This window comes from Rhincodon typus, chromosome 17 (assembly GCF_021869965.1).
Source record: "Rhincodon typus isolate 14 chromosome 17, sRhiTyp1.1, whole genome shotgun sequence".
In the NCBI taxonomy this organism is placed as follows: Eukaryota; Metazoa; Chordata; class Chondrichthyes; order Orectolobiformes; family Rhincodontidae; genus Rhincodon; species Rhincodon typus.
Genome location: NC_063348.1, coordinates 10,135,391 through 10,158,857, shown reverse-complemented (window position 1 = coordinate 10,158,857; position 23,467 = coordinate 10,135,391). Strand labels below are relative to the sequence as shown.

The 23,467-nt window shown below is 39.9% G+C and overlaps 1 protein-coding gene across 2 annotated transcripts in view; it reads right to left on the bottom strand.

The window, feature by feature from the left end:
* LOC109935005 (activating molecule in BECN1-regulated autophagy protein 1-like) overlaps positions 1-23,467 on the bottom strand; it is a 337,851-nt gene that overhangs the window by 67,234 nt on the left and 247,150 nt on the right. For both annotated transcript variants that reach the window (XM_048607170.1, XM_048607171.1), the window contains one exon: positions 15,881-16,020. In XM_048607170.1, the coding sequence (XP_048463127.1) occupies positions 15,881-16,020 (140 nt within the window). The remainder of the gene's footprint in view (positions 1-15,880; positions 16,021-23,467) is intronic.

Below are 23,467 nucleotides of genomic sequence, written 5' to 3'. Positions count from 1 at the left end.
CACGCCGACCAGACATCCTAATCTGACGGAGTCCCATTTGCCAGCATTTGGCCCATATCCCTCTAAATCTTTCCTATTCATATACCCATCTTGACACCTATAATGCTATAATTGTACCAGCCTCCAGCAGTTCCTCTGGCAGCTCGTTCCACACATGCACCACCCTCTGCATGAAAAAGTCAGCCCTCAGGTCCTTTTTAAATCTTTCCCCTCTCTTTTTAAACCTATGCCCTCTAGCTTTGGACTCCTCCACCCTAGGAAAAAGACCTTTGCTATACATCCTATCCATGCTAATCATGATTTTATAAACCTCTAAGATCACCGCTCAGACGTAATTAATTTTTTAGTTAATGTGGTGGCTGGTCACTGAAACATATTCACATGAGGTTGCTGATGTTCTTTAATAGCAGAGATTTATTATGCAACAAACTGAGCTATGTAGATATTACAGTTGGAATAACTTTAAAATAAAGTTTCAAAACTGTTACCCAGACTTAATCCAGAGAAATTAAACTCCAATCTCAAGTCTAAGTTTCTACTTAACTGGCCCCTTCCAGTTTCTCCCTCTTGAACGATAGACACAATTTTTTTTGCCTCATCCAACTAGCATGCACCTTTCACAGTTCTGATGGCCTAAGCTCCTCTTCTCAATTCTAATGACCTGAAGATTTTTATTCCAAAATCTCTTGGCTTGGAAAATTTCATCATCCAGATAAAATCAGTGCTGCTGCAGTGATTGTTTCCTCTATAATGATAAGTTCCTACAGGGAGACAAACCAAAAGGTCTCTCTGAACTCCATCCTTGATCCTTCTCAATTAAAACTCTGGTGTTTTCTGAACTGAACTGAAAACGAATGGCTCAATGTATTTACACTGCCTGTCCCAAAAGTATAAAAATCCCATTCCATTAACAATACAGACATTCTTCCAAATTCTTGATGGCAGTCATGCCTTCATTGAACTGGTACATCGATGTCACTCTTCCAGAATGACTTTTTGACCTTTCTCAGGGCATTCACCTATATCTATGTGCATTTCTCTTTAAATCAATCCGAACTCCAAAAATAATGATAACACATTTTAGACATCTTTCATCTGAGCACCATGTCAATTAACTTACTTCTTCATGTTGGTTTGCTTAACATCTGTATTTAACGTTAGACTGTAAATTTATTAATGAAACTGGAATTTACAAAATATCTATTTTATACACTTTATACTAGAGAAGATATTTTTTGATGTTCAAATTTCAAGGAAGTGTGTTAATGGCAAGTTTTGAATTAAAGTGATGATTACACTCCCCAGTGCAAAATCCAGATAGAAACTCAAGTTTCTTTTTAATTTTTAGTTTTTCAGTTCTGTTTAATGCAACACTATATTTTCTCTTGCCAATTTGTGGGAATAGAGAGGGAGAAATAGAGGGGAAGGAAAGGAAAAAGATGGATGACTCCCAAATGGTCTGAAAGGTACTTATCATAGTTAGTTTTATTGGCATTATTCATCACAAATCAATTAGATCTTGGGGCATTGCTCATGATGAATTAGTGATACACTGTAAGTGCATGAAAGATACTGGAGTTTCAGTTGAGGGAGCTGGAAGAGCCACTGGACTAAGACAAAACATTGAGTAGAAGTGTCATGTCTTTACAACTTGGAAGTGGTGTCAGGTTTTCTTTAGGAGGCAGAAGATTTTGATAAATTATATGATTAGTAAAAGCGGAGGAATGCTATTTGCAATCAGAATACATTTCACAAAAAAGTCTTCAAATTGAAGTCTGAAGACAGCAACCATTTGAGCGCTAAAATTTGAGAAATTCTCTCTTTCAGAAAGAGTGATAGAAATGGTATGTTTTAAAATTACACATGCAAAAGTCTTGAATTGACTGGCTATTATTATTAAATTGTATTAAGGTTACAGCATTGAAGGAGGTTATTCAGAGCATTGTATCTACAAAGCCTCTCTGCAAGATAAATTCACCTAGTCTCACTTCTTTCCTCATATCCATACAAATTTTTTTCTCTCTTTAGGCAATTGTTACATTTCCTCAAAAAAAGCTATGAATGGATCTGTTTGTAAACCCTCTTAGGTTGTGCGTAACTATTACTTAAAAAAGATTTTCCTTATGTCACACACTGGTTCTTTTGCTATTCGCCTTAAAATTATTCTCCTTTGGTTCTCGGCCCTTCTATCAATGGGAATGGTTTCAGTTATGCATTCTGGTCAGATCTCTCATGAGTGTCAATAGCTCTATCAAATATTGTCATAACTTTGCTTCTCCAAGGAGAACAGCTTCAGTTTTGCCAGTCTACCCATGTAACAGAGGTTCCTCAAACCTTGAACTACTCTTGTAAATTTCTTTTGCACCCTCTCTAATGCCTTCACATCTTTGTAAGGTGCCCGAAATTGAGGTCAAATTATATTTTATAAAGGCTCACCATAAGTTACTTGTGTACGCTAACCCTCTATTTATAAATCCCATATGTCTTTTCAAGTACTCTCTCTGGGTGCCTGAGAGTGGAATCGAACCTCGGTCCCTGGGCACTGTGAAGTACTGTGTTAACCATTGTGCAACCATGCCACCCACTCTCTTCATAAGTCAGTCCTGTTATCCCAGGGATCAGTCTGGTAAACCCTTATTGGACTCCCTCCATGGTCAAATCATCCTTCCTCAAATAAGGAGACCAAGACTGCATACAATATTCCGGGTGTTGTCTCATCAAGGCCCTTCACAGTTGCAGCAAGATATTTCTACTCCTGTACGTGAATCCTCTCGCTATGAAGGCCAACATACTATTTGTTTTCTTCACCACGCTGCATCTGCATGCTTACTTTGAGCAACTGGTGTACAAGGACACCTAGGTCTCATTGCATTTCCCCCTTTCACAATTTATCACCATTAAGATGATAATCTGCTACTTGTTTTTGCTACCAAATTGGACAGCCTCACATCTATCCACATTATATCTCATCTGTTATGTAATTGCCCACTCACTCAACTTGTCCAAATCACACGAAGCATCTCGGCATCCTCCTCACAGTTCACCCTCCCACCACCTGTAGTAAACTTGCATATATCATTTAGTTTTCTCATCGCAATAAATATAGCATAAATAGCTGATCCATGCAGTACTCCACTAGTCACTGGCTGCCTATTCCTACTGTACGTTTCTGTCTGCCAACCAGTTCTCTACCCATATTAGCACACAACCCAAACCTGTGTACTTTAACATTACATGCTAATCTCTTATATGGGACCTTACTGAAAGATGTAAACACATCTGCTTGATCCCTGCTTATTAACTCTATTAATTACATCCACAAAAAATTCCAGTAGATTTGCCAAGCGTGATTCCCATTTCATAAATCCATGCTGACTCTGTCCAATACTGTCAATGTTTTCCAAGCACTCTGCTATTACATCTTTAAAAATGAACTCTAGCATTTTCCTCACTGCGGATGTCAGGCTAACCAGTCTATAATTCACTGCTTTTTTTCTCTACCTCCTTTTTTTTTTATAAAAGAGATAGTGGAGCTGCATTAATTATTCTCCAATCCAAAGCAACGGTTCCACAGTCTATAGCATCTTGAAAGACAACTACCAATGCTTCCATTATTTCTCAAGTCACTTCCTTAAGTACTCTGGGATGTAGATTATTAGGTCCTGAAAAATTATCAGCCTTTAATCTTGTTGATTTCGCCAACATCATTTCCCTACTAAGTCTGATTTTCTTCCTCCCTCTCAATAGAGAAGGTTCATAGTTAATTTGTTGATTTCAGATGATCAGAAACCAACTCTTTCAAGACACATCAGTAAAGTATCATAAGCTATTTACTAATCTTCTTTTATTGCACTTGAATAATTCTTGCTGAGACTAAACCTATAATCACTTCAATAAAATCTAGCTCCCTTGCTCATCCTCATTTTAATTACCATTTCTGTGTTGTGTACACAGTGATGAGATATCACCAGACAACCCTCAATGAACTTGCGCTTCATAATAATTTGGTAGAAAGCAATGGGCAAGTCCTAACATTGAACTTCTAGTCTGTGGTAAACGACCTGATAAATTCAACAAGAGCTAGAGGTTGGGGTGCTACTGCAGTTAAAAGTATCTGTAGGTAATAGAGTGAAAAGAAACAATAGGGATTTTAGTGTTTTGATTGTTATCCATGCATTAACTCCTGCTGGCAGATGCAGGTGGGTGGATGTCAGATGAAAGCGGAATCGATTCGGCTGTGCTGTCTTGTCAGCGAATTGTCGACTCACATCCACCATTTCGATTGATATTAAAAATTAGCTTGAGGGAGACACACACCAGACTCATACTTGTAAAAATTGTCCCTATGGATATTCACTATTGTTAGAAGGGTTGCTGCTATCAGTAGAAACCCAGTCTACTACTTCTGAAGGGACAAGTGGGGTGAGGAGTGGGTAAGGGAGAAGATAGAATTGAACTGTATCTTCATAATTCAGTGTCTACTTTCTTGTGCTTTGGGTGCTACTTCAGATTTTCAAACAAGCACCATTACGGCAGCAGATTTGAAATCATCTAATACTGTATTTTCAATATATGAGTGGCTGAAGAGTGGGCAAAAAAGAAACTTAAGCCTAATTTACATCTGCTGTCACTTATGGTGCTGCAGAATATCTCCAACTAGAATTAAAAATTGTCTTGATGTGAAACAGGGACAAAAACATGAGATATTTCATACTAAAAATATTCCCCGGGACAACTTAAGAGCTAGAAGCAGTTCAGCCCCTTGAACCTGCCCCACTATTCAATTTGATTATGGCTCATCTCATCTCAGCCTCAACTCCACTTTTCTGCCCAATCCCCATAACCCTTTAACCCATTACTAATTAAAACTCTGTCTGTCCGCTTGTTAAATTTATTCAGTGACTCGGCATCCACGAATTCGCAGATTCCACAGACAAGAGTTTGCTGGTACACTCAGCATTTACTGCTCATCCTTCGTGGTAGCTCAGTACAGTTAAAGAGTTTTGCTAGACCACTTTCTGGTTGTCAACTATGTAAGGATGACAGTTGCCTGCCTTAAGGACAAAGTGCTTATTCTTGGCAATCAGGCAGCTCCATGATCACTTTTAGTAAAGCTTTTATTCGTTTTTCAGCTTTGAAAACATAATTCAAATACTTAAACTGGCGTGGTAGAATTTCAACTTGCATTCTCCAGATTATTAGGCCATGCCACTGGTTTATTAGTCCAGTAACGGCTGGCAGATGTAATTCAGAAATGCTGCATTTATTGAACTGGTAACATTAATGGATTAAAAAGTGAAATTCACAGTATTTTGAAAAGCACACAGGTAACGTTTGTTGGAGTAATAAAATCCCTTAACAATGCATGCTCTGTCACTAGAGGGTGCAAACCGAGCAGTTCCAGCACCACCAATGGCATAAGCTTGTAATGACAGATTGACACGTTTGCAGACACAGTTTTCATTTGAAAAGTGAACGTTAAAAATCGATAATGGGGGACAAAAACAACAGGAAATGTGTGCAGGCGTAATTTGTTTCTAGAAATATACATGCATTCATGCATGGAGTGAGACAGATGGTAGGAAATTAGAAATTAACTTACAGCGGAAATGGAACAAAGTAGGCTACAACTCTGGCAACACAGCCCCGGAGCCACCCTTTCAGCACATTTTTGACATCCATTGAACACTGACCATAAACATCAGTGCAGAAAATCAGTGCAAACCTTGCCAAGGATTGGTTAGAGCCAAAACAAATGAAAACTGCGGACTGTGAAGATTATTATTGGATAAAATCTACTCTTTCGCAATTGATTTCTTATCCTGTCTGTCAGATTCAAAGGTGGTTGAAAGAGTTAGCACCTGAGTTTATATCTCAATTGCTTTAATTTGACAGGATATTTTATCAATTAAACAATAAAAACACCAAAATGCTACAGGATCTTGGAAATCTGAAACAAAATCATAAAATGTGGGAAACCTTTGATAAGTCAGGCCATATCCGTCTCTGAGCTTCATATCATATCTGCAAGCATTCCAATTGGCCCTTGTAGCTAATGTTAGTGTATTAAAAAAATCAGTGGCATTTAGCAAGTTTTATTTTAAAAAGTCAGCAGTAACATTTTGTGGAACTAATGCTCAAAATACACACTATGTCCACAAGCATCCACTCCCTCCAACACCGACCCTCAGCAGCAGCAGTGTGTACTATCTACAAGGTGCAGTGCAGAAATTCACCAAAGATCCTCAGACAGCAATTTCTAAATCCATGACCACTTCCATCTACAAGGACAACGGCAGCAGATTTATGGGAACACCACCACCTTCAAGTTCCCCTCCAAGCCACTCATCATCCTGACTTGGAAATAGATCGCTGTTTCTTCACTGTCACTGGGTCACAATCCTGGAATTCCCTCCCTAAAGGCATTGTGGGTTGACCTACAGCAGGTGGACTGCAGCAGTACAAAAAGGCAGCTCACCACCACCTTTCAGTGGCAACCAGGGATGGGAAATAATGCTGGCTCAGCCAGCAACACCTACATCCCATAAATGAATGAAAAAAAAAACACTATGAACTCTATGACCCATTTATAAGCTTAGGATATTGTCCGCTTTATTAACTGCCCTTTCTACCTGCCCTGCCACCTTTTGTGACTTATGCCCATATACACTCAGGTCTCTTTCCTTCTGTGCATCCTTTAGGGCAGTGCCCTTTCCTTCATATTGTCTCTGTGTGCTTTAATAAAATGTTTCATCTTATTTCTCCCCACTGAACTTCTGCAATTTATCTGCTTTGATAGATTGACCAACTTATTGATGTCATTTTATTGATGTCCATCCCACACTTAATGATTCAAACATTGTGTACCATCCACAAAGTTGGAAGTTGTCTCTTGCACACCAAGATGTATATCAAAAGCCACTGCTATTTGAAATTCTTTACCAGACTGTAATGTCAATCCTTTAACTATGTTATAACTGTCTTATTTCTAACTTTTTTTGACACTGTAAGTAATGCTAGTACTTTTCCTTTTATTCCTCTTTTGTGTCCAAGATTTGTACCTGGGTACTTCTACCTCAGATGGTGCCATTAAAGGCAGCCATTGTAAAATGTTCTCACATGACAATAAAGGATATTCTACTCTATTTTATTCATTAATATAGAACAGAAAAACAAGGGTCTCAAAACTAACCCATGGGAACAACTCTACAAGCCTGCCTCCAGCCTGAAAAATATCCATTAACTTGTTGTTTCCTATCCCTCAGCCAGTTTTATATATATATTGCTACTGTCCCACTTAGGCCATGAGCTATAAACTTTTCTCACAAGTCTGTTATGTGGTATGTATCAAATGCTGAGAAGTCCATATACAGCAAATTAACAGTACTACAGTCATCAACCCTCTCAGTTACCTCTTCAAAGAATTCCAGTGAATTAGTTAAACATGATCTTCCCTTAAGAAACCAGCTGGCTCTTCCAAATTAACCCAAATGCCTTTTAATTCTATCCCAAATAATTGTTTTACTAAGTTTCCTTGCCAGTGAATTTAAATCAATTGGTCTGTAATTGCTGAGCTTTTCCGTACAATCTTCTTTGATCATGGGTGCTACATTTGCAATTCTCTAGTCCTCTGGCAACTTGAAAACAGTGACTTTCAAGTGCAGTGACTGTTAATAATGAATAGACTTCAGTTTATAGATAACATTGACTGCATTGCTAAAATAAATACTATATGAATTCAGCAGATTATCATCAATACCAGCAGTGCCTCCTAAACATCAAAATAACTGTCTTCATTACTGCAGTGATTAGGAATGCCTGCTCACAGTATTCAATTTAGGTGAATTGCTTTGGTTCATAGAAACGTAAAGGGGTCATGAATAGCCTACTGTTTGATGCAGTGCTGGGTTCAGTCATAAATCTGGCCATGGCCACAGCATGAATGAGTTGTTATTTCGCGTTTCTGTTAATTGCACTCATCTTTACATCTTCAAGTTAAGAATGAACTGTTAGATGCACAGAGTTGAGGAAATGTTTTACAAGTTTTATTCATTATTTTGTTTTAAATTTACCATGAAGCTGACATTAGTCCAACTAGCAAATACTTGTGATATATTTTTAAAAAATCATTTGGCTTACTGGCAGCAGATAGATTGTCAAACAAATTAAAGATGCTTAAATTTTGAGAGAGATCCATTTTCAGCAGTATTAATTAAATTGTATTAAGTTCCCACTCCCACCTCTAAACATATAAAACAACATTTTTAAAGAAAATTTAACTGTTAGGAAAAAAATTAAAATGCTGTTTGATTGCACTGCTTCATGGCAGATTTTGCAATTGGTGGAAAATTGTTAAGAAAATTTTCAAAAAACGCTCACACAATTTTAGATGTATTTACACCAAGATGCTGTGATTAAAGTCAAAATTGTCTCACAAGACATGTATAGTGGAGTGTAATAAATAAAATGAGTTTCATCAACTGTCTGTGAATGTACAGTTTTAAATATATCTGACAGATAAAGAAAAAAGTGTAATTTAATCTTCAAGGAGGAAAATTTTAGCTTTTTCGCATTTGTGTGCCTTGATCCATTATCATAATGTTATGAAGATACCAAAAATGAATCTGGGCTACTTCATGTAATGGAGAATTCCACAGTTTCTGTTAGAAATATGTGTATAGGTCACTCCTGTATTAACCTGTAACCAATGCAACAGTTTTATTTAGCTGTCATAATGCAATTGTAGACAATCCTGCAGAATTTATTCTGCAATAAACCAGACGTTTTTCACATTGAAAAAAGACCATGTTCCTATGAAAGGTTAATCAATTACCATTGCCAGGAGGTTATATTTGTGTTGTGTACTATAGAGTGTTCTATCCAAACACAAAATAAATATTGCGTGTAGGAAATATCCTAGTAACCTAACATTTTACACAGCAGCCTACAGATGGAGTTCCATCATCAGTCCCTGTTAACCCAAACTACAAAGAATTTCAATTAATTTATCATGCTTTTGGTGACGTCATTTGGAATATTTTGGTTTATAGAAGCACTCTCACGTTACCACAGGTTTGGAGTGCAGATGTTTCATCCTTTGAGTATGGACTCTCAGGATTGGATAGTTCTAGAGCACTTCTTAGGACTGCACTTACTCTTTCAAGGACTCCCACAACCAATTGAGGAGAGAAGGAGACCCTGCTTGAGAAGCAAAGAAAGCACCACAGGAAATCAAATACACAGTTAACCTTTCTAAATAAAAAGGGGTACTACTTTGAAGTAGAATTATTTCCTCTTTGACTTCATCTTGAAGTCATGCTGGGTTGCCAGGGAAATTTTGTGCCATAATTCAGAGATTGAACCAGGTAAGACACTTAGGAGGTCCACCTCTCCCTCCTCTGGCATTTTAGCTTTTAGAATGGCCCACCATTGTGTGGGAAGACTGCTCAGTCAATCCAGACACCAGTTTTGGGAAGGGGGTGCTACATGATGGAGGCAGCCCTTGTGAATGGCCTTAGGTCTAAGGTGCCATCAGTTTGCTCCATGTTCCACATCTACCCTGGTTACCAACAACCAGACCTCACCCTCACTTGTCTTTGGCAATGTTCTACCATCGAGGAGCTCTTTCACCAGTGATGCAAGCTCATCAGCTTGGGGATGGTGGGGGGGTGTTATCCTTTATGGCATGATGCCAACAAAAAACAATATGCCATCACGGACTCCCGCCAATGACCAATGAGGACTTGAGGCCCAGGCAGCAGGCCTTGACCACTCAAAAAACAACAGAACCTCCCAAACGTGTTAGGAGGACACTTGTTATTTTGTGAGCTATTTAGTTTCCCTTTACTCAGTGTGATAGTTAAGATTAATGATCACTGCAAAGTCGAAGTTGAATCACAGTCATCATTTGCTTTTTCTTGGTTTGTCAGTTAAAGATTGTGCCATGGCCTAATGCAGTGTTTTTTTTTGCTGTTTTTCCGGAAAGATGATGAGGGCAGATGACAAAGCTGGTCAGTAAAAGTACGGAAGAGGTTTCTCTGGTTACCGGCTGCACAAATAACATCTTAAAATCTGAGAAAACAAACCAGAACACAGCAAAGGTTCTCCTGTGGATGTGGCTGGCAATGGTCCACACAAAGAAAAATATCAGGAGGAAAACAAAGTAAATAAAAACCCAACGGTCCTTCCCTCTATCTTTGCTTAACTGTTTAAATATCAGTATTCATGGCTGTTCTATCAAATTGTGCAATTTCCCTATACATTTTCAAGATTTTCCCTCCATGTTCCATTTTTAAAAAATATTAAAAATCTGACTTTTGCATCTTCTATCTACCTACTTCCTGCTACTATCCATCATGGAGATGAGTGAAATTATTAAAGACTAATTTCAACTCAAAATGTGACCTTAATTTCAACTATTGAAAGCGAGAATGTAAAGATCAGTAATATCCTTAAATCCACCTCATTAATCATGCTTTTGATCATTGATATTACCATGTTGTCTAGTGTCAAACTTTGTTTGATAACACTCCTATGAAAACTAAAGGGATACGTTAAAGATGCTAGAGAAATGAGTTGTTAATAATTCTGGAAAAGTCCAGAACAATCAACCTTCAAATTGCTAGTCACAAGCAGCTATGATACAGATTACTAAACTGCAGATCAAACATATGAACATTTAGAACATTAATATTTAAACCAAACTTAAAGAAGAGTGACAGGTAAACAGGGTGGTTAAGAAGGCATTTAGCACGCTTGCCTTCATTGCTCAAACCATTTAAGTATAGGACTTGTGACATCATGTTGAGGTGTACAGGACGTTGGTGGAGCCGCTTTTGGATAACTGTGTACAGTTCTGGCTGCCCTGCTATAGGAAGGATATTATTACATTGGAGAGGGTTCAGGAAAGGTTTACCAGGACGTTGTCGGGACAGTGATGGTGGTAGTTTGGTGGGGGGGGGTTTGTCATTTGAGTTTTTAGGAGAGGCTGGATAGGCTGGGACTTTTTCGACTAGAGTGTAGGAGGTTGAGGGGTGATCTTATTGAGGTTCATAAAATCATGAGGAGCATAGATTAGGTGAATAGCAAAGGTCTTTTCCCTAAGGTGGGACAGTTCAAAACTAGGAGGTATATTTTCCAGGTGAGAAAGAGAAAGATTCAAAAGGGACCAGAGGGCAACTTTTTCACACACAGGGTGGTTCGTATGTGTAATGAATTGCTAGAGGAAGTGGTAGATGCAGGTACAGTTACGACGATTAAAAGACATTTGGACAAGTACATGAAAAGAAAAGGTTTATAGGGATATGGACCAAAGAGAGGCAGGTGGGACTAGTTTAGTTTGGGAAACTTGGTCGGCACGGACAAGTTGGTCGAAGGGTCTGTTTCCATGCTATATAACTCTATAATTGTCTCATTGTGCTTAGCATAACCGGTAAGACATATTACTCAATATTACTTGTGTGTAACTGCGGATATTGCACTGCTACTGAGATTAGAATTACACTCCTTCTAGCCTCTAATTCTATGATACTCAATGCAGTGCTTTGAAAAGATCAAGAACAGTAAAGAGTGGAACACCACGCATAAACCATTTGAGAAACTGCTGCTTTGGGAGCAAGACACTTTTTTGAAGTTGGATTAATGTACATTGATGAGGGAGAGTAGCAAAACACTCCAAGCTGCATCTGGTCATGCAATACAAAATTTAGAGTGCTCACACCCAGGTGGTTAAAACTGAATTCTGCAATTTTTCAGCACTTACTGTTGAAAGCCAGTGAGTATATGAAAGAGATGAAAGACCAATGCAACCTCCCACCTTTTCTTGCCTTTGTATGTGCCATAATTGTCTGCATTTCAAGTTATCATAGACCTTCCCCTTTGTCCTCCTCTTTCTTTGCCTTTGTACCCGCTGAAAACCTGTTATATTTCCAACTTTTCCCAGCTCTGATGAAAGGTCATCAACCTGAAATGCAAACTATTGCTGTCTTCACAAACGCTGTCACACCAATGGAGTGCTGCCAAAATTGTAATTTGGGTTTTTTGAAAAGTCAGCATCCACTTTTAAAATACACATTATTTGAACACAGCTAAGTTGGCAATTGTAATGAAAATGGTGAAAATGAAAAAACTTAACAGCTTATGCAAATAATTTTATGTCTAATTCCTTCTTTTAGTAGCCAGTTCCATTATCAAATATGTCTTTCCTTTTTACTGTTGCACTTTCTCTAAAGTATCTACGGAAAATACTCCTCTGATCATAATCTGATTTTTACAATGTGGGAATCTAAGTGTACAGGATTAAAGCTTCCTTGCACCTGCATGGGCTCAAGCTATGCCTGCCTCTTTATAGGATTTGTGGAACAGTCCTTCTTCCACAACTACACCGGCACCATCCGTCACCTCTTCCTCCGCTATATTGACGACCGCATCAGTGCTGCCTTGTGCTCCTGTGAGGAACTCGAGCAGTTCATCAACTTTACCAACACCTTCCACTCCACCCTCAAATTCTCCCGGACCATTTCTAATACTTCCCTCCCCTTCCGAGACCTGTCCATCTCCATCTCTGGAAACGGACTCACCACTGACATCTATTTCAAGCCCACCGACTTCCACAACTATCTCGACTACACCTCCTCTCACCCACCCTCCTGCAAAAATGCTATCCTGTACTCTCAATTCCTCCGCCTCCACTGCATCTGCTCCCAGGATGACGCGTTCTACTCCAGGACATCCCAGAAATCCTCATGCTTTAGGGACCATAATTTCCCCTCCTCTGTAATTAAGGATGCCCTCAACTGCATCTCCCCCTTTTCCCACACTTCTGCCCTCAAACCCTCTCCCCCAACAACAATAAGGATAGAGACCTCACGTACCGCCCCAATAACCTCCCAATCCAATGCATCATCCTCTGACATTTCTGCCACCTACAATCAGACCCCACCACCAAAAAGATATCTCTTTCCCCACCTCTGTCCACTTTCTGCAGAGACCGTTCATTCCATGACTGCCTCGTCAGCTCTACACTCCCACAAACTTCTCCACCACACACGGTACCTTCCCCTGTCCCTACACCTCCCCTCGCACCTCCTCCAAGGCCCCAAACAATCCTTCCAGATCTGGCAGAGATTCACCTGCACTTCATCCAACCTGACCTATTGTATCCATTGCTCCTGATGTGGTGTCCTCTAGATCGGGGAGACCAAATGCAGACTCTGGGATCGGTTTGTGGAGCATCTGCGCTCTGCACGCATCAACCAACCTGACCTTCCGGTTGCCGTCCATTTTAATTCCCCCTCCCGCTCCCCTGGTGACATGTCCATCCTTGGCCTCCTCCACTGTCCGAGTGTGGCCCAACGTAAACTGGAGGAATAACACAAAATATTTCGCCTTGGGAGCTTACAGCCAAAGGCTTCAACATTGACTTTACCAGCTTCAAAATGCCTCCACCCCCAGCCTTATCCCATGTCCAGCCCTTCCCCTCCTCCTCGCTTCCCTGACCTGACCTAACCTGTCCATCTTCCAACTCACCTCTCCACTCCACCCTTCCCTCTGACCAATCACAATAACCCCCTACCTGCATTCACCTGTCACTATGCCACCTACCCTTCTCCCAGCCCTACTCACCTCCCTCTATTTACTTCTGGACTCTCCTCCCCCTCCCAGTCCTGAAGAAGGGTTTTGACCCGAAACGTTGACTTTCCCACCCCTGGCCTCATCCCAAGACCAACGCTCCCTCTCATCTCCGCCTCCTTGACCTGACACAACCTGTCTATCTACTCTCCCACCTATCCGCTCCTCCCACCTCACTGACCAAACCCCACCACTGCCTACCTGTGCTCACCTGTCACCATCCCACCTACCTTCCCCACCCCTCCTCTCTCTATTTATTTCCCATCCCCCTCCCCCATTTCTGAAGAAGGGTCCCAACCTGAAACATCAACTTTCCTGCCCCTCTACTGCTGCCTGGCTCCCCCAGCTTCATACTGTGTTATCTCTGACTCCAGCATCGGTAGTTCTTATTAACTCTTGGTGTTCTGGGGTCAATTTTTGAATGATAAAAAAATTTGGAAGCACTGTTAACTGTGAGGGGAACATGTACAACTTCAAATGTACACAGACAAGTGTGGAGTGGGCAGATAGGTGGCAATTAGGTGAGTTGAAGCATTTTGTTAAGACCAGTCAGACAATATAAAATGGGGGGCACAATACTCAATGGAGTGCATGAGCAGATGGACCTGGGACCTCTGACCCAGGAAAGGAGGGTGATTGATTGGAATGGGAGTGGTTGTTGAGGCAGTAATCTGTGATTGACCAGCGAGAAGGAATTTCGGGGTCGGTTTAGCAAGATGAAGAAGTACAATCCCTTGTGAAATTGGTTGACATTTGATGACCCACTGTTGTATTAACATCTGGGTGCAATTGCTGAGAAATCATAGGATCTGTCTTGATTGCATTTCCTGCTTGTTGTGCACTGTAGTGTGTTTGTTCACTCATAGTTTCCCCATTTTATTCTGGGATTAGAATAAAAGTTGAACATGTATTGTAGTTTGCATTACTATTCTTATATTTACAGCAAATTTACTGTGCTCGTTCAAAACCATGGAATCTTGTGGCTTCAGTCTCTTAGAAAGACCCCTGGAATTCTCACTTTGTCTATTTTAAAAAATATCACTGAACGCAAGCCAGATTGTAACATAAATTTCACAGTCTTTTTTCAGGATCCTAACAATAGTAACCTGTAGATGTCCAAGTACCAAACTGCAAGGTTTTGGTTGAATTAAAATGTAGCCTCATCCTCTCCCCAACTAACTCAGTAAATAGCTATCAATTAGCTAATGAATGAAGATGTAAGTTCGCACCACAGGCTTGATCCAGTCGAAGATACAAATGCTGAATGCTACAAGAGAAACTAAGCAGCTCAGGCAACATCAAGTCAACATCCAACTGAGTTTGGCACTGAGTCATTGAGACCAAACCAAAAGGCTTCCTAGTGGCTGGAAACGAAGGAAAATGGTGTGGGTTTTGGAAGCCAATCATTACAGTCACAGTACAAAAGTTTCGTTGTTTGAAACATCTTCAATTGCTTCATGCATAACCATGCCTCCATTACAAGGCAAAGCAATGGCTCCTCATTCTCAATTACTCCAATAAAGAGCAAGGCAGTCTAGCCTTCAATATGATAGGATAGTGTACAGCTTTGGCTTGGAAAAGTACTGGGGAAGATCATTCCATCAAAAGAGAATCCCTTTTGCCCCATGAAACATGATACTTCACATGAAACTGCAAAGATAGAAATCAACTGGGTACAAACAATTGAATTGATAAAACAAAAATCTGGATCTAGTGACATATAGAAAGTTATGATCTGTAAAAGTCTGCACGGAGTTACGTAGAATCTGCAACGCCATTTAGGTTATTTTGTGTAACAAGTCCGATACTAGTAATGCACATCAAACTCCTCCCAAACTATTCACCTCTTTCATCCTCAATTCATCCATTTCTGGTATTCATCTATTCCCTTCTCCCACATGTACACATTAACACCCTTCTTAAATACATCAATGAAATAAATGCTGCTGCAAACTTGTCTGCTATTTTTTGCTCTTTTGCATTGCCAATAAGAATATATAATGTTTAGCTATCCCTGAACAAAATATAAGTTGGTTTAAATTGTAACATGTAATCAGCCTCAATTATAGCATGATTGCACACTGAACTAGTGTAGGTTTAGTGTGTTTTACTGTTCTGTTGTATGGCACCAAAAACATGGACTAGACTTTAACATTGTAGGTCTATTTGCACTATACCACATGTTCTGAAACAGAATTCATTGACAGCAATCCACTGGATGAAGTGTACTTGAATATCAAACGGGACTTACACAGGCCGGCAAATCACTAGGTCTCCCTTATTGGTTCCATATGCCAGACCCATCCCAGGTTCCGGAAGCCAACGTGCTGAGTTTATACTAACATGTCTTCTCTGGTCTGGCGGCATTGGGTACAAAACATTAAAAACCCTCTGGAAAAAGAAAAAGAGATGTCACTTAGACAAATGCTTGGAAATCAGAGTGTTTGACAACATTTGTAAACTAGTGCAAAAGTGCAAAAGAAAGGGAGATCTCCTATTACAATATAAACCTGATAAATACACAATTAGTTTTCCAAATAATTGGGACAGAAACTTTTAAAGGAGGTGCTGGTTGATTGAAATTCCATACGAGAGTGAACGGAACAGGATGTGGTCATTGGAATTCTACACAATATAAGTGAATCAGAAGACAGAAAATGCAGAAATATTTAGCAGATCGAGCAGCATCTGTGGAGAGAGAAACTGAATTAATGGGGTTTGCTTTTACCAGAATTGTTTGGAGTATTTCCAGATGTTTTTTCTTATTTCATAATTCTAGCCTGTGAAATATTTTACTTTTGTGAGCCAGCAAACTCTGATCCATATGACCTTACATTAACTGATGCACCAGTGAACTATGAAAAGTCAGGGCTAGAAAGGGAATTAAATCTTACATTGTTCTGTGAACTTCGTTGAAGAGACCCTCTGAGAATATCAAGAATGAACCGGGTCAGCCTCATTCTGAGCACTCCACACCTCATCCAAATCAAACATGCCAGCAACGATTCGAATTTAGATGCACAATGGTTTCTTGAAGGATTTTTTGGACTGCAATTTTGACACCTGCAGAATTAACCTAACATTGTAATGTCTTGTGGAGGAGTAAAAATGGATGATTTGGGAGGGTAAAACAAATATACATTAAAAAATTGATGATGTTTTGAAATCTCATCAGTCCACAAGTTTGGCAGCAGAAAGCACTCTAATGCTTTTAGGAAACAGATGTAGTCAGGGGTTACAGCATTTTTCATAGTCTTACACGGAATAAAACAATATGTTAATTATTTGGTTAAGGACTCAAGTTACTTTAAAACCGATGAAATCTTTAAAATAAATTATCTCTTGTAATTGTCAATGCTTCTTGGCGTAGTTTGATTCTATGTCACAGAAGGAAAACGGGCAGCAAAAGGACTAGGCACAAAGACATTCCAGCTGTGTTCAGGTTAGGGAAGCAATTTCAGAAACTGCACTTGTCTACTGAGAGACAGCTAGCTGTTACAAAGTCACTAAAAATAAATGAAGGCATGTTTATTATCAACTAATTTTTTATGGCTGTGTCATAAAATCATACGGCATGTAAACAGGACCTTCTGTCCAACTCGTTCATGCCGACCAGACATCACAATCTAACCTGGTCCCATTTGCTAACATTTGGCCCATATCCCTCTAAGCCCCTCCTATTGTGTCATTTGGGAAATTGGGCTAATTTTGATGCTAAAAAGGATGTTGGCATATGGCAAAATACAAAGTGCTTTCAAATTGTTCTATTTTGTGAAGCAGTTTTCTATGATCTGTCAGGCTTGTATCGTGAACTCAACTTGAGAGTTGTTCTGACGGATTCAGTACTTCAGAAGAACGACCTATCCTCAAGTTGACTATCATTGCTAAGAGTTTGTAAAGTTAAGAATGGCATGCTTCAGTGCAGCTGTCCCATTCCAAGCAATTTCCTTAAAATTGCAGTTTTGAATTAAAAACCTTCCAAAGAACAAAATTTGCATAACAAATTCATGGGCAACAATGGCTGTAATAAAATGCAAAGCTGAAATAAACCATGCTTTTGTCAGTGATTAATGTTGTCTATAGGTTACAAATGGCTATCCAGAGAGAAACCGGAGGAAGAAATCTGCTTCTAATACATTATGTATAAAGGATCAAGAGCAATTGTTTCCTAGCCTTGAAAATCACAACATCATTCCCCTTTTCGTAAGCTGTACTAAATACAAGCTGGTATCAATCTGACCCAGTTAATGGCATTTTGGCCGTTGAGTCAGAGATTGACTTCAAACTCCGTTTCAAGATCGAAGCATATTAGATAATTAAGACTACATGCTTTGATACTAATGTTCTGTCTCCCTCTTTAGCAGTTTAGGTAGATGTATTGAGGATCCCATATCACACACATACAAGAGCAAGGAACTTACATGGTGTCACACTCTTTCCTGAAACAGGCTGACAAAAACATAGATAAAGTGGTTATTTCTTTGTTGGTTGAAAAATGCTGCTGGTTGATTAGTTAAAAGTAGTGATTGAAAAAGTTGTGCAAAACACAACATGAATTCAAATTTGTATTTAACATTTATTTACAGTATGATATAAAATCCCATTCCATTGCAACATGGTCTGTAGCATTTCTGAAATTAGCAATTATTTTGAGCAGAGCATAGTTTGAAAAGTACCAGAAGAAAGAAAACTAATTTGACTAAACTGCGATTGTACTTCAACTGTCATTACAAGTGCATTAATAGGCTCAACTCCATGGTGAACTGAATACACAGGTCAGCATGCAGAGAAAAATGTCCATATCCACGAGGAGCATTTATGCAAATTTCAGCATCACGTACAAAGTACTGAATAATAAAGTGCCTCCTTCAAATAAAAATACTATGTGCGATAGCATCATAATACCAACCTCCACGCTCTCCTAGTGACAGGCACAATAATGAACAATTACACTGGTACCTATAACGTCCTTTGCAATAGGGGGATGGGAATGTTCTGCTAGGTGGCTTGTTTGCTATTCATTATCCGCACCTTTAAGCTTTTCACAGAATGTGAAAATCAATCTACATTCACTGAAAAATTTGCTACGTGCAGCCAACTGTATACAGGACCTTTCAAAAGTATTCTCTTATCAACTGTGTTATAACCACTAGCTTCAATGAACAGACCCCATGAGACAGCTTGCCAATTAAAAAAGCACGGCGAACCTGTGGTGCTCGAAGCTGTGCCTTAAGATTCCAAAAGGCTCTGTCTCTCTTCAATCTATTTCAGGCCATAATCCAGCAATTATGATACCATGCCCACCAACAGTCGATGTTCTTTGAGCAATGGATTTTTATAACTACTGTTCTATTATAGGGAGACAAGAACAATTTCTTTATTTACTTGGAAGAGACTGCATGACAAGCTTTATACTTTTTCCCCTGTAATTCCATAAATTTAAAAAAAAATTACATTAAAACAACAGCCCCAATATTAAATCAGAAGCACTTTGGGAGCAGGTGGGTTTGATACTGAACAAAGAAAAAAACTTCTGAAGAAGGGTCACTGGATCCAAAATGTTGACTCTGCTTTCTCTGCACAGATGTTGCCCGACCTACTGAGTTTCTCCAGCAATTTCTATTTTGGTTTTGGTCTGATACTGCATGGGAAAGCTGGCAGTCAGTTCAGCACATTGGTCAGTGGAATCTTAACTGTCGGTTCATCATCATTTTACTTCCAGAGTTCACTTCCATGTCGCTCAGTTGAAATACATGGTTTCCATGGAGTGCGTGCTATTTCTGATCACTCATTAGTCTATTTTGTCCTCCATTGCAGGAGAGAACAAAAGGCAAGGAATTAGGCAAGAATTGGAAGTGATTGACTGCAGATCACAATTAGCAAATGAAGAAGAGGGAGCAGTAGTGAATCAGTGGCATTTTGGCATCCCTGGTCATCAGAGATGGGAGCCTCGCAGCTATCTGGTGACGCAATTAAACATCAGTGCCCACATTTCACTAAGTTCATCTGATTTCAAAAGTGAGTGAAATCTGATCATTTTCATCGTGACTCATATGCAACATGTCTTGCCAGCACTTTTTCTCCTTGCCAATGTGTTCTCACTTGCAGGTATCCAGGGGGCTTGCAGATGATAAATCTTCAGAGATATTGGTTTTGGTACACAATCAGAGGACCGGAATAGACAAGCATCAGCGATGATACCTGCACTTAAATGAAGTCACTTAGACAGATAGTTAGGTTTTTAAGCTGGTGACTTATTCCATAAGTGAACAAAAAGGGATGGTAGTGGCAGCGACAACTGTATCTGAGGGCACTGCGCAATTGAATACAGATACTGCGCACCATGGTAGCTATGAATGAGGAGGACCATTCAGCAGGAGAGAATGTGGGATGTACTGACAGATCTTCCACGTACACTGTTCTCGACCACAGAGGGAAAGGAGCAGTCTGCCTCATATATTCAACATTTGTTTTTTCTGAACTCTTCAGGGAATACTCAGTGTAAGTACTTGCACGCTATCCTTGTATTATGGAAGCTGTTCCTAGCGGTACGAGGCCCTGTGAATTTAGTATATCAAATGCAATGACAAATTAATAAATTTGTCCCAGGATCCACCAACAGGACAGTTCCAAATGTCATTTTATTCATATAAAACAATACTAACCAGTATGGTACATGCACATGTCATCTACTAATGAGCCCAATTACATGGTTATTAATCATTAACATTCAACAGGGGTTTAAGTTTAAAAGGACATAATTATGTGAAAAGGAGATGCTGAAGTTGACAGATTATCCTGCTGTATCTTTAATCTGGCTAGTGGCATAACTGAAGTGAATTCTTATTAATCCAAATAGGAATGGCGACAGATGGTACTGTGGGTGAACTAGTAGATACAAATATGTATTAGTCACATTGGGACTGTTCAGATTTTCTACTCTTGATGTTACACATCACATCACAGACCAAATCTACTGTGTCAAGACCAAGATCTGTATGTTTATTGCTTTCCACGTGGTCTGACTTTTTAAAAAAGTCATTGTGGACTGCAGTGATGCAAGAAGGCGGCTCACCATCATCTTCTCAAGATCAACTAGGGACAGGCAATATATGCTGGCCAGACAGCAATGCCCATATCGCGTGAGTGAATAAAACAAAAAAAATTGTAAAACATGTCGTGGAAAATCATATTTCTTATAAAATGAAAACCTATGTAATCTGAAGTACGTTGAGTAGGTATATGAAATGCATTGTATCATGGGTTCCTCTTCCAAACACACATCATTTTTTTTCAAAGAGGTACAAGCATATGAAAGGCATTCCCCTGTAAGGAAGATAAAACATATTCCAGGTTAAACTGGATGTCAGTCGACTTGTATTCATTGACAGCACTGACACACCTCAACAAAAGCTGCTTCACTGCTCAGTCTGGAAGCGTTGCCCAGCACAGAGAGGCATCAACTTTACTTGCTGAAGCATTGGTTGCTAAATACTCCTGTGATATTTGTAGAGTGAGGAGCAATGAGAAAAAAAAATCACACGTGCACAGAATAATTCCTGTCTAAATTTTTCACAAATATTTATTTTGTTCATTACACTCACCTTCAATTGGTAAAATTTGAAGCTTGGTGTCTGCGATGAGGTGTGGGAAAATATTACAGTGAAGCTTAATTAAGCATGAGACCAAATGAAACTCTCCTTAATAACTAAATGCTGCATTCTACACATAGAGACACAGTCAGAATTTTTGCCTCATTATAATTCTATTTTGGTATTACATTTGGGGCTTCACTTCATGTGCCATCTTTGTTTCACAAAGCTTTGATGATTTGAACAATAATTCTCTTTAAAGTTAATCATTCAACTGCTAATTAACCAGAAAATGAGATCTCCCCCATTATTGATTGAAGTGAGCTTAACTGCCTGCTGTCAGTACGGCCTAACTCATTCACCATTTTTGTTTGTACAGAGCAGTTTATCTTTCCTGGTCTGCTTCTGACATTGCTGGGTTGTGTCCCCACACTCAAACTTATTTGTTGTAATTATTCTTCCTTTTGGTCTTTCAGTTGCGAGCAGAGGGTGGCTTACTTCAGTTCCCTTTCCTCCCCAGCCATGTGCGCCATTAGTTCACTTTTCTCAAACTTCTTTTCCATTTTGAGAATTTTAAATAAGAACGGGCAGAGGACATAATCCTTAGCAATTACCAGGAATGCTAATTTTTCTCGTTTTGTTTAATCAAAATATTGATTAAATTTAAAACTTCATATCTACCTTTTTAAAATTAATTTTGTAGGATATGGTTCTGCCAGGATGTGGGTGTCGCTGGCTGGCCAGCATTTCTTGCCCATCCCTAGTTGCCCTTGAGAAGGTGGTGGTAAGCTGCCTTCTTGAACAATGCCATTAGGGAAGGAATTCCAGTATTTGGACCCAGCGACAGTGAAGAAACAGCGATATATTTCCAAGTCAGGATGGTGAGTGGCTTGGAGTGAATCGAATTGGCCGAAGACTGGTATCTGTAATGCTGGGGACCACTGGAGGAAGCCGAGATGGATCATCCACTCGGCACATCTGGCTGAAGATTGTTGTGAAAGCTTCAGCCTTATCTTTTGCACCGATATGCTGGGCTCTTCCATCATTGAGAATGGAGATATTTGTAGAGCCTCTGAATCCAGTGAGTCGTTTAATTGACCACCACCATTCACGACTGGATGTGGCGGGAATGCAAGCTTAGATCTGATTGTTGGTGTGGGATCACTTAGCTCTGTCTATCACTTGCTGCTTTCGCTGTTTGGCACGCAAATAGTCCTGTTTGGTGGCTTCACCGGGTTGACATCTCATTTTCAGGTATGCCTGGTACTGCTCTTGGTATGCCCCCCCAATTCTCCACTGAACCAGGGTTGATCCCCTGGCTTGATGGTAATGGTTGAGTGGGGGATATATCAGGCCATGAGGTTACAAATTGTACTGGAGTGCAATTCTGCTACTGTTAATGGCCCATGGGCTTCATGAATGCTCAGTCTTGAGTTGTTAGATCTGTTCCACATCTGCCCTATTTAGCATGGTGATAGTGCCACACAACACGATGGAGGTTATTCTAAGAACATAGAACAGTACAGGCCCTTCGGCCCACGATATTGTGCCGACCTATTACCCTACTAAGATCAAACTACCCTGCATACCCCACATTGTACTACCATCCATGTGCCTATCCAAGAGTCACTTAAAAGTCTCTAAAGTATTCTCAGTGTGAAGGTGGGACTTCATCTCCACAAGGACTGTATGGTGGTCACACTTACTGATAATGCGATGGACAAGATGCATCTGTAGCTGGCAGATTGGTGAGGAGGAGGTCAAGTATGTTTTTCCCTCTTGTTGGTTCCCTCACCACCTGCTAGTGTCCTAGTCGAGCAATTATGTCCTTTACGACCTGGCCAGTTCAATCAGTAGTACTGCTACTGAGCCACTCTGGATGGTGGACATTGAAAACCCCACCCAGAGTTCATTTTGTGCCCTTGCCACTCTCAGTGCTTCCTCCGTGTTGTTCAACATGGAGGAGTACCAGCTCATCAGCTGAGGACGAGGATACGTGGTGATCAGGAGGATTCCTTTGCCATGTTTAACCTGAAGCCATCAGTCTTGTTGCCATTCTCAACTTTACGAAGATAGTTGAGGTTGGTTGGCTTGCTGAGCTGGTTTCTTGTTTCGCAGACGTTTCGTTACCATGCTGGGTAACATCCTCAGTGCAGCCTCCGATGAAGCGTCGGTGTGTTTTCCCGCCTGCTTTCTAAACTCTGGGGTCCATTGAGATGGATTGCCTCACTTCCGGTTTTCCTTCG